General features: G+C 39.2%; 2 protein-coding genes across 3 annotated transcripts in view; one reads left to right on the top strand and one right to left on the bottom strand.

The window, feature by feature from the left end:
* LOC131677091 (serine-rich adhesin for platelets) overlaps nt 1-15,424 on the bottom strand; it is a 260,189-nt gene that overhangs the window by 225,536 nt on the left and 19,229 nt on the right. The window lies entirely within an intron of this gene.
* Nucleotides 4,163-4,876, top strand: LOC131676005 (uncharacterized). Its single transcript, XM_058955131.1, has one exon. It carries the CDS (start codon nt 4,163-4,165, stop codon nt 4,874-4,876), a length of 714 nt encoding a protein of 237 aa, XP_058811114.1.

Raw genomic sequence — 15,424 nt, 5'->3', positions numbered from 1 at the left:
TTATTCTGTACGCACTCGCGGCCCGTACGGCCATCATCCGGAACGTCCTGCACAGCTTTTCGCGGTTCCTCTAGGTTTTCAGCGCTGCACCCGACCCCAGGCAGGAACCCCATAGCAGACGTCTCGTGCTGTTTCTCATTTCTGATTCTCGCTATTGCGTTCATTGCCTTCGCCGACTTTTCGTAGGCGTAGTCGTCGTGGTTATTGAAGCTCATTCGGTCGTCGACTAGTTTTCATAGTTTTCTAAGTGTATCCTGTAGACACATAGGCCTGTACGAGGCAAGATTGCCCGGTAACTTCCCTGCCTTTAGCAGCATCACCAGTTTCTGTATCTTCCGCGTTTCGGAGAATCATCATTGCTATCATCAAACGCTTCTGCAGCACCATCCTGAACATGTTCGGATATACCAGAATCACAGCTTTCAACGCCACGTTTGGTATTCCATCTGGACCGTGGGCCACTTTCGCTCTTCGGTTGTCCTCCGTGCTGCAGCAGGTTTCCTTGGCCGATGTGGTAGCGAATCGCCTGGTAGTTGCTATAGGTATACTTCTCTAACACTCTCCAGTCAATGTTCGCCGTCAGTGAAGGGTAGGGTGTGACGTCGATGATGGACTCCCTCCCGTCTCTCCAATATGTGCTAATGGAATCTTTATTGCACAATCTTGCTCTTGCTTTCTGTCATTCTCTCCATCTATTACGCTATATCAGTGATTATCAACCTGGGGTCAGCGTTGCTGGGGGTCCGCGAAGAAAAATATATTTTCCTAGTGCATATTGAAATTTCAAGTCTTGTTTCCTAACAAATTGAAAATAAACTATTAATAGCAGACAAAATCGATGTTTGTCCGAGGGGATCCGCAACAACCCAGGGGTCCATGGTACGAAAAAGGCTGAGAATCTATGCGCTATATAGATCCTCCAAGTACTTGAGCCATTTAACCCCGAACTCCACTCAGATATTGCCCAGCAGAAAGTCACTCCAAGGCATTTCTGTGAGTCGTTTAGTGGTTTCGTGAGCTAATTAGCTTTCGTCGCAGTAATCCATTTAGCTCCCGATAGCATGAACCATTTAGTTCTCGTTTCCGTGAGCCATTTAGTTCCCAGCTTTGTCGCAATCTACTCGGATAGTCCCCGGCGGTAAACTCACCTTAACCCATTCTCCGCGCGTGACATCACCAGACATGATTTGTGCATTAATAAACAAGAAAAATAAAAAGAATGAATTGTTTTCTTAAAAATAAAATAATAAATTTAAATGTTTTCAAACTTGATTGATTGAATGTATATCTGTCCTACAACAGTTGTCAGAAGATGTCGATTTAACGGACTACTGAATCATTTAATAACTCGTCACTCAGTTTGTTCGCGAGGAAGATCACCCCTAGTACTACACCCCTGGATAATAATCCAGGTCATCTCGCCTGTGCTATCAGCATGTGGACATCGATCTTCATGATAATCCGAAACAGAACGAGAGACTGGAGTGAGAGATTACTGCACATCACATGAAGGAAGATCACCGTCAGCACCATCTGCACCGTCGCCCGTGCTACTACCCCGGTGGGGTGATAAGGAAGGCTGATAAGCGCGTGATCGATACTCAACCCGAGATAAAACATCGCATGAAAGCGATCCCGATCGTGCTACACTGGTCTGCTGATGACGTGCTCGGATCAGTTGCGGCAGTTGGAATTAAACCAGGTCACGGACTAGCATGGAGGCCCACTCGTCGGAATTTTAATTCGTTTAGATATAGTGTAATTATAATTAAAAATAAATTGCATGTTCGTTAGAATAAAAGTGTTGTTCGGAAAGTAAATCCATAAATGTTATGTTACGAAATCTTGATCTAGGCTTTATGTTATATTGTATTTTTCTTGAACGGTCGTGTTTTGCCGGAAGGATGAAACAGGGAATAATAAATTCGTGTGCATGCCATCTGAAAAAAAATTGATTCATTCAAGTATAGACAAAACTCCCGGCAACCGGTTGCCCGGAGTTGAAGTTGCATTTCAAATATTTTCGAATTAATTCAACAAACGATAAATCTATCATAGATTCTCGGCAGCCGGCTGCCCAGAACAACAAACACGTGATAACATCTCTGAGAGTTGCATAATCGTATCACTTATCAAGGTGAATCGAGATTTGTGTAACGCTCCCACCCACTAACAAAAACTCCTTCCCGTGGCAAACGTGGAGATGCAGAGGTATACACGGTCTCCATAACAACGTTTACCACACTAATATTCCTTTCCTTCCCTGATGACTGTAAGGACGTGGTCGGCGCCGCTATTAACATTTTAAAGAATAGAACTCTCGAGACTTGTACATTGATGGTGGCCCAGGCCCCATCTGTTGATTCTCGGTGCAATTTCATTTGTTCTGGTCAATCACAGAGTAGCAACTACGAATTGTGCGGTCATCATGCTCATGCTCATGCTCATGCTCATGCTCATAAAAGTGTTGTTCAGAAAGTAATCCGGTGGCTGTTTTAAAAGTGCGTTTGGTGTGGTTCCTGCGGAGAAACTCTTGTCCCTTTGGAAGGATTTGGCACTTGGAGTGACACAATTGGTTTTGCATGCTGGATGCATGCCCCTTTCCCCATCCGCGTGAAGCTTCACCCGCTCGATGTTGGTTTTGGTGATTGCCTGCGCATCCGCTATCGAAGACTCTGCCAGGTAAAGGACTAGAACCCAACATTTTGGTCCTTCGAACCGGATGCTGGACCATATTCGCATCCCGGTATTCCCAATCGTTAGCACAGGGCTGACGCTACTGGGTGACCCGTCGCTTCAGGACGCCATCGCACTTTCAACAATAGGCTATTGAAATACTCCATCGCACTTTGGGTTAGGCGTCGCTTGGGTTTGATGCGCCATCGCGGTAGAGGTTGGCTTGGACTTTGCCACCTGCTGCTCGGAATTTGGTCGAAATTTCTGCATGCTAAATCGCCGGTGGGTTATTGCATGATACCTACTGCATCACCAGGACTACTTTTGGATCATCAATATTCGGATTTTCCTGGAACTAGAAAGGACCTTACTCATCATTTCCCTGGATCGCTGGACCGGCGCAACATTTTCCTTCCGAGGTAAATATTAAAAGTTCAGTCTATGTACAGTCGAAGCAACCCTCCAATATACTGACGCAAACATTCCGACGTTTCTCTGGCTACATGACCAACATTTAAACGGCAAGGGAAGCCGATTCGCTAATCCGAGTTTGGCGCCATTGCCATCTGCTTTCGCCATTGTGCCGGTGGCAACCGAGGATCATCGAATTTCACGGAGATAATTCGGTGTTACACCATACTGCCCTGCTGATCTGCTGGAGGAATTTTCTCGCTTGCATATCGTTTTCCCAAGGATCATCACAGCACTTAGTGACTTTCGACGCATTACGCTGCTGTATCAGCTGCAGTTTGCTGAACAAACCATTCATCAGTTGATTGCTGGCAAGAAGAAGGAGCTTTGCAACAGTTTTGGTTGGGTGAGTGAACATTTTAGTATACTGCCGAAGCTAGGATTACAGAAAATACACATTTTAATTGGAATTCCATTCTCTTCGACTTTGCCAACAATTTTACTGAGCCCTGATCGCCCGTTGGGCTATTCATTCTTCGATTGATTTCGGTTATTGGATTGATTGTCGGCGCCGGGTCTTTGGTGCCGCTGCTGGTTTCTCTGGGTGAGTTGCCCGATCGAAGTTACCATATTTGGTTATTACACCACATCCTTTTCCTCCTCGCTGTTTTATATTCTGTCGTTCGAGCCTTTCCTGCATTAGGCCACTTGGCTGAGCTTATATCGCCTGTTAACCAACAATTATCAGTATTCTGAGAATTTTGAGGTGTCTTCGCTGGGATTTCTCGTCGCTGCTGGTTTCTCTGGGTGAGTTGCCACAGTATATGCCCGGCCGAAGCCGACATTTTTGGATATTACACCAATCGCTTTCCTCTTTGCTTGTTGCCTAATCTCTCGATCGAGCTTACCAGCTTTGGACTATAGTTTTCTGAACACCGCGAGGATTAATCACTGTACTGGAGTACAGTTACCTTTTTGTCGGGTAAAATAATACAGTATATGCCTAGCGAAGCTAGGTCACCTTGCAGAGCACTACACCGCCTCTCTTTCTTCCAATTTATTGTGACGAAATACCATGCCTGCTGCCGGCACTACAACTTCCAAGAAGCCACCGTCGATGAGGGCATTGACGGCCAGGATGAAGGAGATCCAATTGTCCTTCAATGACATCTGGCGGTTTGTGCAGGTGTTTAAGGAATCCCATACCGCTACTGATGTCGATGTACGCCTGTGTAAGTTAGACGAGCTTTGGGAAGGTTTCAGTGAAACTTTGGTTGAAATCTTTTCCCATGACGACTACAATGCTGAAGGGAACTCTTGGGAAAAGGAGCGTATGGAGTTCAGTGACCGGTACTACGAGGTCAAGTCCTTCCTTATGGACAAGGCCAAGGAGCTGCAGGAGCCGAATCTGCTGGAGCAGTCCCTCCGAGCTGGTGATTCGTCAATGCGGGGCGATATCGATCATGTCCGTCTACCACAGATTAAGCTGCAGACATTTAACGGCGATATAGACGAATGGCTGAGTTTTTGGGATCCGTTTACCTCGCTCATCCACTGGAAACCGGATCTTCCTGAAGTGGAGAAGTTCCACTACCTGAAGGGATGCTTACAAGGAGAACCCAAGAGTCTGATCGATCCGCTTCAGATTACTAAGGCCAACTATCAGGTGGCATGGGACTTGCTGTTGAAGCGGTACAACAACAGTAAGCAGCTGAAGAAACGGCACGTGCAAGCCCTCTTCAACCTTCCTAAGGATCCGTTACCATTATCGAATCCGTTTCACAGTTGAATCAGTATCACTCCGAATTAAGGTTGAAATAAAGCAGATAATGGACGAACTGCGCAGCGATGGGTGAAGTCTGCCATCAATTTCCTACTACTAAAGAGTATCCGAATTGCTTGGTCTTAGGGTAATTCAAATATTTGTTTATTTGTTTATTTGTATAAAGCAACAACAGGCATATTAAAGCCCCAATTAAAACCCCAATCAATTCTAATGATCAAGCACCACATAAAAACAATAATCATACAATAATTACAAACAAAGAATAAAAAGGTCAAGTGTTGTTAACGAATTGATTAAACAATCTGGAGAAACGTATACGCAGAGTTTGTCAAGAATCGGAACATAATGTAGTTGCGTAGTGCTCGAAGTGCGACGTTTATGATGATTTGTTCCAAAATAGCTGGGGCATCTATACGGCGTTGCAGAGTGTCAGCGATGAACAATGCTCTTGCGGTATTCTTTCGAACATGTAGGGGCTCTAATTGAATCAGCTGACATCGGTTTTAATAGCTAGGTAGTCGGACAGGATCTCTTCACGGCAATCTACGGAGCGCGAAATGTAAAAAGCGACACTGCACACTTTCAATTCTTTCAACGCCATTATTATAGTTCGGGCTCCACACTTCAGGGTAATATTCCAGAATTGATCGGGATAAAGAGCAATACAGCGATTTGAGACAATAAACATCCGTAAAATTTTTGGCTATCCTGAAGATGCATCCCAGTGCTCGAGACGCTTTACCAACAGCACTCCCAGATCCTTCACGTGACTGATACGTTCGATTGCTGTGTCTAGTAGACGGTAGTTAAAATAAATCGTATCCTTCTTCCGTGAAAAATATATTACCGAGCACTTCTTCGGGTTTACATACATGCGGTTCGTATTGCGCCAATCAGCAAAGATTTGAAGCTGTTGTTGGAGAACTCTGCAATCTACAATTGAACGAATTCGGTGAAAAATCTTGAGGTCATCCACGAAGGATAATCGTGGAGTCTTCAGAATTAGATGTACATCATTGAAGTATATCAGAAACATCAACGGTCCCAAGTGGCTTCCTTGAGGTAATCCAGACGTAGAAGTGAATGTAGGGGCCTGGCATTCTCCTATGACAACCGCTATCTCTCGGTCAGTGAGGTAGAATCGAAACCACTGCAAAATAGTACTATTTATTCCAAATCTCTCCATTTTTGCTATTGCACTATCGTGGTTTATCTTGTCAAAAGCGGCAGATAATACCACATCCTTGAAAGCGACATTGAAAGAGTTTGGATGTGCAGGGTATTGGATAGATACAGCGTTCTGTATTTCTTTTCATACAAATTTAAATATACCGGAATGTAAAATTATATGTATAATTCATATAGTAAAATTACTATCGCTATTCCAGTATTACACATTGGACGAAATATGCATTTTATGAACAAACCAAATAGCATTTGCGTTAAGCACGATATCTTTACAAATCATCCCAATTTTTGAAATTAAAACTAATCGATTTTTTAAAGAAATCAGCCCAATTTCCGTAACTTATTTCAATTTGTTAATACTTTCATTGAAGATGTTGTTATTAAACTAAGAAAGAACTATTTACAAATCCATAAATTGGTTCATCGGTTGCGGAGATATCATGCGCAGCACTAACGCTGCTGTCTAGTCTAGTTTAGTCTACACATACACAGCCAATAAATGTAGCTATCCTGGAAAATTGCAGACGTTCGTCCACAATTTTTCTTGTCATTATTAATGTTTGTGGCACATATTGAATATAACACAAGCATTAAAACGGCCAGACCAACTATGCAGCGTACAAAATAAAGATGGTTCAAATTTATACGGCAGTCAAATTATTCATTCAATGACTAATTTAATCAACGGATTATTTCGAACCTTGAATAAGGAAGAAACGTGGACAACCGTTTCAATTTGATGGGGGTTTGATAAATCGTTGGAAGTGACTTTGCTAAGAGGGTTAATCTCACTTCTTTGGTCCTAGGTTCCTGGGATGGGACAGAAGTATTTAGCCCTGCCCTGGCTAATGAGCCAGGGTTATAGCGCCCTTACTCGCTCTATGCGCAGCACTAACGCTACTGTAAACAAATACTTCGCGGTAATAGTCGGCGAATTTGTCGATTTTAGCATGCAAACATGAACGTTCGCTAGCAAAGACGTGCGTGGTTTGAACACAATACCTTAAAAAATCACAATAATTTTCTTCATATTACTGAGTTCAAAGATATGTCGCCCAGTGATATGCGAACCAGTTAGAAACGTATAATTTACAATTACTACACATTATCATCAACATCATCATTATCATCACCATCTTAGAGTATTGAGAAAATAATCATTATTTTAATATCTATATATGACAAAAGTAAAATTACATCATAGGTGGTTTTAGATTGCTTCTACTGAAAGTAATGTTGCGTAAATTTGAATTTTCTTCCAACTCTACTGAATTCTTCCAATGGAGAAAATATCTGAATAAGAAAACTCGTTTTCAAAACTCGCCTAGCTCCAAACAGTCAGACCCAAATTATAATTTTAACTAAAATCCTTGAGTGGGGCTTTCCTCTCCAGTGAAACTCGATGATAGTGTAGTCTAGTAATGTATTTTCGACTATTTAGTTCAGAATTCCATCCCTTTTCCTCTTGCTATTCTTTCCCACTCCACATTACATTGGCTTTTCGAGATTGTATGCCATGTATTCCGAAGAGATTTCATTGCATGACTTCGAATGGTTAATAGATGGGGCCATCCCATCAGCACGTGCAAAAGGAGCAAACCGAATTGCAATCTTTCAAAGTGCATTTCTTGTGCATCCTATCGCGTGAATAAATACTATATGCGAGACTAAACGAAAGACTGCTCTCGAATTTGTCAAGCTGTACCAGAATTTTCACCTGCGGGATGCAATGTGGTAATGCAATTGAAATTTTCTTTATGTTCCATGAGAATGAAGCTTCCCGAAGTATACCTGTGGAGGTGAATGGATTACACAACCTTTGCTTGAAGCACGTTTCAATTATTTCGTTGAGTTCGTTTGAGCTTGAGTTGTATCATTTATTCTAATGGTTGACGAATGTGAAAGCACCAATTCGCAGAAATGCTGATTTATTTTCGATTAATGATTATTGTGAGAGAAAACTTTTCTTTGTTTACTAACCGACACCTACTAGCAACGATAATTCGTTAATGGTTTTCTAAGACTGCAGTCTGCAGATATTTTGCAGATTTTGATCATTTCCGCAGATTTTGAGTCCTACTACATATTTAACACTCAAAAAAGGCAAGGGGTCTTAGAGACCCGGCTAGTTACAGTTCTCCAGTTTCAATGAACTTGTAATTTGAAATACAAATAATCGAGCGTTTTCGGACTTTCGATTCTCTCACTGATAAAACAACAAAAAAGAGGCTTTTGATTTCATTGGGTCATAGGAGCGAAGCTTCTTGAAGTCACAATTTTGGCTTGCCAATTGTAGGATTCATGTATACAATCAATCTGGTGACGGATCCATGCAGTCCCGAAACTAAAAGTTGGCTATCTTAGCAGAACGCCATTGGAGTCACAAAATTTGGTTTAAAGGAATGCCAAATAGATTTAATGGTGGCTTTTTGATCTCGAGTTACAACCACAAAACATTTATTTTTCGTTAAACGTCAACCTTTCAAAGGGAATACCCCGTCATCTTCAGGACAAAACGACTACAAATATTTTCCTTGTCAAGTAGGGTGTGTAATTTGGACAGTAAAAGCAAGCGGCCGGCTACACTAAAACACAAACTTCCCGTGCACATCGAAACTAGATTGAACAGCCGAATGTTTAGAGAATATTTGCATTGGAATTTTTATAATATCATGGAAACAATCAAAATATTAACGCTAGAACGGTTTTGTGCGGTACATTTTTGTACTCCAGAGCTATTTGCAATCCCTGTTACTCCGTCACGGTTTATTTTAACTGCAAGCAATCTTTATCATAAAAATAATTTGGTTATTAAACTTCCGCAACCTATTTGTTTCACTTGACTTAAAGCTTTGTCTGGGGCTCAAATGTACCCCACAAAATCGTTTACGTTAGTGTTTTGTCGTGTGTACATAATTTGGAAAAACCATTATACATTTTTTAAAAGCAAAATATCGATACATAGTAAGCTAATTTGATCGTTTGAAGCAATAAACAATGAATTGTTAAATTCAATAATACATATTTGATTAAAAAATGCTAATCTTTTCTGCCTGAGTTACCTCTAGATCTCGAGATACAATGTCCTAGGTATCACAACATTATTTTGCGTTGTTTTTTGTGTTGATAATGATGGTCCCACCTCATACCCCCACAAAGGTGTGACCTGAATAATTGATCTACTCGGGGACGGGCATAGCGTAGGTGGTAACTCGATTGCCTTGTACGCAGCCCACCTGGGTTCGATTCCCAACCCCACACATGGGGTTAGAAATTTTTCCAAAAGTGGTTTCTGTAACCCGAAAAGAGACAAATGCCTCTAAGGTTAACACCTCTATAATCAAAATAAAAAAAAAGACATAGATTTTCCTTCAAATGACCGTAACCAAACAGTTTTCCAATATTTCGCAAATATAACTATGACCCATTAACCCTCCGGTACTCGCGTCGTTGTACTTTGTGCAACACCTTTCGAAACTCTAGCGAAATCTTCTTTCAGCTCCAGCGGCTGCTCATTAGGGGAGCCATTCGCGCGAGTGGTTAAGAAAATTTCCAGCCCGGGAAGATTCTTAATGGAAGCAGGAATTGAATCCAATAATAACAATAATAAACAAGTCTCCTCCTGCCAGACCAAAACATCGCTATTACCACCTACATCGATAGAAAGTACTGAGTTTGTTGGCAGTACAAATTCAAGCCGATTTATATCAAGCACATCAGACCCCAGACTAATCCAGGACTAACCCAAGGCAATGCGGAGAGATTCCCATTTGGGAACATCCTAGATTGATTGGGACTTGAGCCCGAAGCTAGAGATCTAATATCAGAGGGAATCATCGAGGCCATACCCAACGAACTAACTCCGTTATTACCATCTACGCAACGGTTACCGAAATTAGTTCTATTGTCGAAGCCAACACAACTCCATCATCAATTTCAGACCCTGATCACAACAAACGTCCAAAAGCTTAAATTCAACCCAATAAGCTATTTGCCCTAGTTACCATGTGCTATTTCATGACAGTCTGTATCATATTTTTTTTTGACGTAGGACTACGTCTTTGTTTTCGATATAGGGGTGCACGTTGCAAATTCTACAAAAATGGTATGTAACAAAAAGTGGTCCAATTTAAAACGCATATAATTCAGCCATCTCACGATAAATTTTCAAATTTCTTGCGCATGTCGCCCCGAAATACTTCTAAGAATAGATTCCAATAGATAAACCCAAAGATTTTTGATATCATGGCATTAAAATTAAATAATGAGCAACCTAGTCAAAATATCGCGCATTTACACATAGAAGATAGCGCTTCCCTAGTCCAGCACGACAGATTTGTGTACCTAGCGCGCTACGCTTCTATGAATGACGTCATCATCGACTATTTAAACGGACGGATTTCGCCGGAGCAGCTCAGTTGCCTGTTGAAGGGTAGGCGAAGCAGATCACTGCGCTTTGTGTTTTCACAGCCAGTGTAGCTGAGTTAGAAGTCCGTTACACTGCCTGTGGAGGTACGCTACCCAGTGAATGCGACTGTGCTTGCCGTTCGAACACTATGCTATCTTTTGTGTTGTGCTCGTTTCCAGCACACTTTTATGTATAATTATTCGTACACAAAATAGTTTGTACATGCGAGTTCCATTTGCAAACACGGTTAACATAGTGTCGTGGTATTAGTTGTCTCTTTCGCTCTACCCATCATCATCAGCGTTGATTCATTTTGCTTTGTGCGCTTGGGTTTATTGTTTGAGGCGAATGTGTAGGTAGATCTAATTTGTTACTAAATTGCACAACGAAAGAAACGATCAATTCATTGATTCATTTCCCCATCACGTGATTCATTTCCACTCAGCCTATAGTATTTTGATTCTATTAATATCCTACATACTACAAAGCCTATTTATGAATGAATACACTGCCACTTGCAAAAACGCATCTTGTCCATATATAAAATTGTTTTCGATTCTTGTATATCCATAGTTTCGATATATGATGCATTCGCTATATTTGTATGCGTAACTTTAGGAAAGTTACAATAGTGGCAAAATATAGCTAGAATGCTTGGTCTATACTTGAAATGTGATTATATTGTCTAAAAATTGATTTTTCTTCGCTGGTCCGGGTTTTTTACCACACACAATCGAAAAGTTTTTACAAGCTAATCTTGTGCTATAAAGATTTATTTCCAGATATTAGTTCGGTCACAGTTTTCTATCTTCTTTCTTCAGATCTTCTTAAATAAGGTTAATCGGATTCGATCACCTACTACAAATGAAATGATAACCAAGAAGGTTTGGTTCAACATGTAATATTCGATGTTGATTAGTTGTGATTAAACCATACGTAAGAAATATATTTGATTTGTTATTACTATAAATGTACTAAGAAAATAAATATTTTACATTAAGTAGTATAGTCCTACGTCTACAGCTCGTGCAACCCCACAGGGCTGCTCCTTGTAGTTTTTAAATTTAAAAAACAAATAACAAAATCCATAACCATCATAGCGAACAAAATAACTTCGTACGCCTTAAAAATATTTAAAAGTAAACAATTAATAGGTTTACATATTTATTCAAGTAAAATACAAAAATCTGTCCACAAAACAATTTTTACATGTGAAATACATATTGCTTAAAACTGCGTCAATGTCACTGTACGTTAAATATGCCTGGACATCGAATTGAAAAAAAAACTTATTTCTTATTTTGTACAAGGAGTTCTGTGATCTACTAAATAAAAAATTAGTGTTCTTGCAACGCTTTTGTAGCGTTGGATCTATGCACATCACTTCCCCTTTCGATTCGATCACATAAATATCGAGGCAACATTCCTTTCACAATGTTAAAAAGACACAATTGTCAAGTAATAAATTATTTGCTTCACAGAGTGCCATTGTAATGCGTCCAACCTAAAATTAGAGGCTATCTGTTAGTTTAAAATTAATCGCATGATTCTATTTTGCAGTCACTGTAATCTCAATATTTGTGTTTAAAAGCTAGATTTTATTAGTGATGCCGTTTGGTTATTTTGCAATGATTCGCAACACACGCGAATGCGAAGAACACAGATAGTGGTAGAGCAACAGCACTAACATCCATTACCGGCTGCATCAGCGAATGAACTGGGGTCGCGTGTACAATGCTGTCACTTTACGATATATGTTTGGCGATTGAATTTGCGCATGATCGAATATTTGAATTGCTAGAATGAGATGTATTCAATATTAAAGTGAATCGGCATCATAAAAAGGATACATGAACTGTTGTCTCTTATCGCTTGTAAGGCACATTGTGAATCGACTTCGACGGCTAAGATATATTGTGAATCAACTTGGCAGTACTACGAGAACAAGCATAATTTCAAAATATTTCTATATGCACGAATGTTGATATTTCTCGCTGTATCGACCATGTAATAGATAACTTTCGTCGAATGGTTTGGAATTAGTCATAGTGTAAATTCACGTATTTCAATCCGATTCATGTTCATTCGATTGATTCGATTGATTCAATTGATTCGATTGATTTGATTGATTCGATTGATTCGATTGATTCGATTGATTCGATTGATTCGATTGATTCGATTGATTCGATTGATTCGATTGATTCGATTGATTCGATTGATTCGATTGATTCGATTGATTCGACTGATTCGATTGATTCGAAGAATTCGATTAATTCGATTCATTCGATTCATTTTGTTCATTTCTTTAATTTTATTAATTTCATGATTAGGCATTCCACTTATTTATTTTAATCAATTTGTTAGTTCGAGTCAATTTAATTTATTCCATTAATTTCCTAACTCATAGTTAGTAATTATGGTAGTTTTCCATTTAATGAGCTAATCTAATTTGATTTATGTATTTTATTAATTTGATTTATATTAAACATTCTATTAATTTTATGAATTTGAAAACCTTATTGTTTTTTTCAACTTACGCTTTATTTCTTTATTTCGTTCGTTTTATCGATTTTCTATGACACATACAGTTTTTTTCGAGGTTTTATTCGTGCAGGACTTAAAACTGTTGTGTGCCTACTTCCTATGGTCCATCCAACAGTGAATGAATTACTTTATCATTTAGTGAATGAATATGAAATGTCTCATCGCACTGCTTGGTGGATAAAGTTGGTTTTTCCTACAATAATCAATATAGAGGTTACGAATACTTACTAGGTTAACTAAGAATCCTAGAAATTCAGTTTGGTTACGGGAGTCCAGAATCTTAATACCGTTTTTCAGTCCTATGGATCTGATGTAACTTTCTACATATTGAAAAGCATGGTGATACATGTCGAAATTTTTGAAAAAAGAGCGGCTTCTTGAAATCGTGTCATTAACACGTTTATGACGCCCCTATCCCGTTTGTATTGAACTGACGTAAGTTTACACCTCCGCGGGCAGACTAATTATGGGCCTCAGGAGGGTTCAGCCCGTTTTGCTGCACACTCGATCCGCACTAGCTAGAAACGATACGACATGACGCGATCTTTAGTTGTTTGTCATCGAGCTGAAATATTGAACAATTAATTGAAGAAAAGCTTTGTTATCGACATGTTGATGGTTGATAAATACTTTACACCATGATGCATCAATAATAAAACGAATTCAAACATTGGAAAGTCGTGCCGTATGGAACCGATTTCGTCGATTTTGGATCGACCTTAACACGACGTTTTAGATCTTGGTTTGAAAATCATGGCGGCTTAGCATATACCTGGTCGTTCACCATGCTAATGAAGATGTCAAAGATGTCATTAACACTGTTTCTAATAGGGTTCTTGATTTAAAAAAAATGGCGCAGTTTTTCATATGTATTGATAGCGGGTATCATTACGAGTACACTCTTGTTGTTTTTAAGCCTCAATTATTCTTTCCTGATTTTAAAACTTAAAAAAAAACTAATTTCAGCAACAAACTGACAGGTGTCCTACTAAATGACGTATCTGCAAACAGGTTCGTTCGCCTTATTGAACCGGGACAGCACCCCACACAGCATGATCTGGTACTTTCGCAATTCGCTAGCAGCTTGCAATCCCAAGTTTCATTTGCAAACTGTAGTAGATCTGATGAGGCAACCTATAAAGTCGTACTAGTCTTGGCTATGTTATTGTCCTAAAAAGATACCAACTATAAAATGATTTTTCAATGGTTTCGGGCTTCAAAGTAAAACAAAAGTATTGAGATATTAACTTACAGTAATAATCTACATCAGAAAATACCGTAACTCGCATACCCCTAAATATCCCTAGTAACTGAACAGCCAAAATGACTTTCATTTTTGAATCTTGAAACTGAATATGGGTCATTCCACGCGAAGTGATAAAAAAAACTATGGAAAATTGAAATCGATTTTTACGGATTTGAACCAGATTTGGAGGAATTGTTCATCTAGGGCCAATATATAAAAACCCACGTTTTTGTGGCAATTGAACCCTCGGGTCGTGGGAGCACCCCCGTTTTGACAAATTGCCAAAACCCTCGATTTTCGTTAAATCATATCTCCGGTTCTATTTACGCTAGAAATGAAGAAAATTATTCCAGAATTCTAGAAAAAATATTAATTTTTGGCGACAGTGCTGCCAACTATGCGATTTTGCAGTTAAATATAAAAAGTTAATTTTTCTCTCAACACATATATTTTAATTTTGAACATTCTAATGCCATCGTCTTTCTCAGACATAAAAAAAACACTACACCGTTTTGAAGGGAAAAACTCGCATTTTCTCATATTAAAATCGATTTTTATTCTTCAAAAATTATGTGTGAACTCAGAATACTAAAGTTGGTTTTTTATTGTTGTGCGCTTGCGATTTTATATGGGAAATTGCGATTTTTTCCCATATATTTCCGATTTTTTTTTCTAGTAGCGATTTGAGAATATAAGTGTTTTTTTATGTACAAATGTAGAATTATATTGAGATTATAAGTGTTTTTAATGTATAAATGTCTGAGAAACACGATGGCATTAGAATTTTCAAAATTAAAATATATTTACTGAGAGAAAAATTAATTTTTAATATTTAACCCTTTCATGCCCAACTTTTTTCTCGTGGATGTAGGGTTTAAAACCTATTTTTCCTTGAAAACGGTGGGGTCAAGAAACACGAAAAGCCTTTTTTCATAAAGATAAGTGCTTCCCTCGCAGTGATAGAAGCTGCTCAATATTTACCTTCCGATGCTCAATACAATTCTCCTATAATATTTAGAATAGTTCAATTGCGTGGAAAATGTAGCCAAAGACAGTCTAAATTGATAAGTTTTGTCAATTTTCAATAATAATGCAACATAACGAAGATGCATGAAAAATTAATTTTCCGTCGTCAACGTAAACTGTTCCTGGCAGCACTGCTCCA

This window comes from Topomyia yanbarensis, chromosome 1 (genome assembly GCF_030247195.1).
Source record: "Topomyia yanbarensis strain Yona2022 chromosome 1, ASM3024719v1, whole genome shotgun sequence".
In the NCBI taxonomy this organism is placed as follows: domain Eukaryota; kingdom Metazoa; phylum Arthropoda; class Insecta; order Diptera; family Culicidae; genus Topomyia; species Topomyia yanbarensis.
This window is presented reverse-complemented; position numbering and strand designations above follow the sequence as displayed.

Bases quoted from the DNA above. Each gene is read 5' to 3' on its own strand.
- LOC131676005 (XM_058955131.1), top strand. From the start codon at position 4,163: ATGCCTGCTGCCGGCACTACAACTTCCAAGAAGCCACCGTCGATGAGG.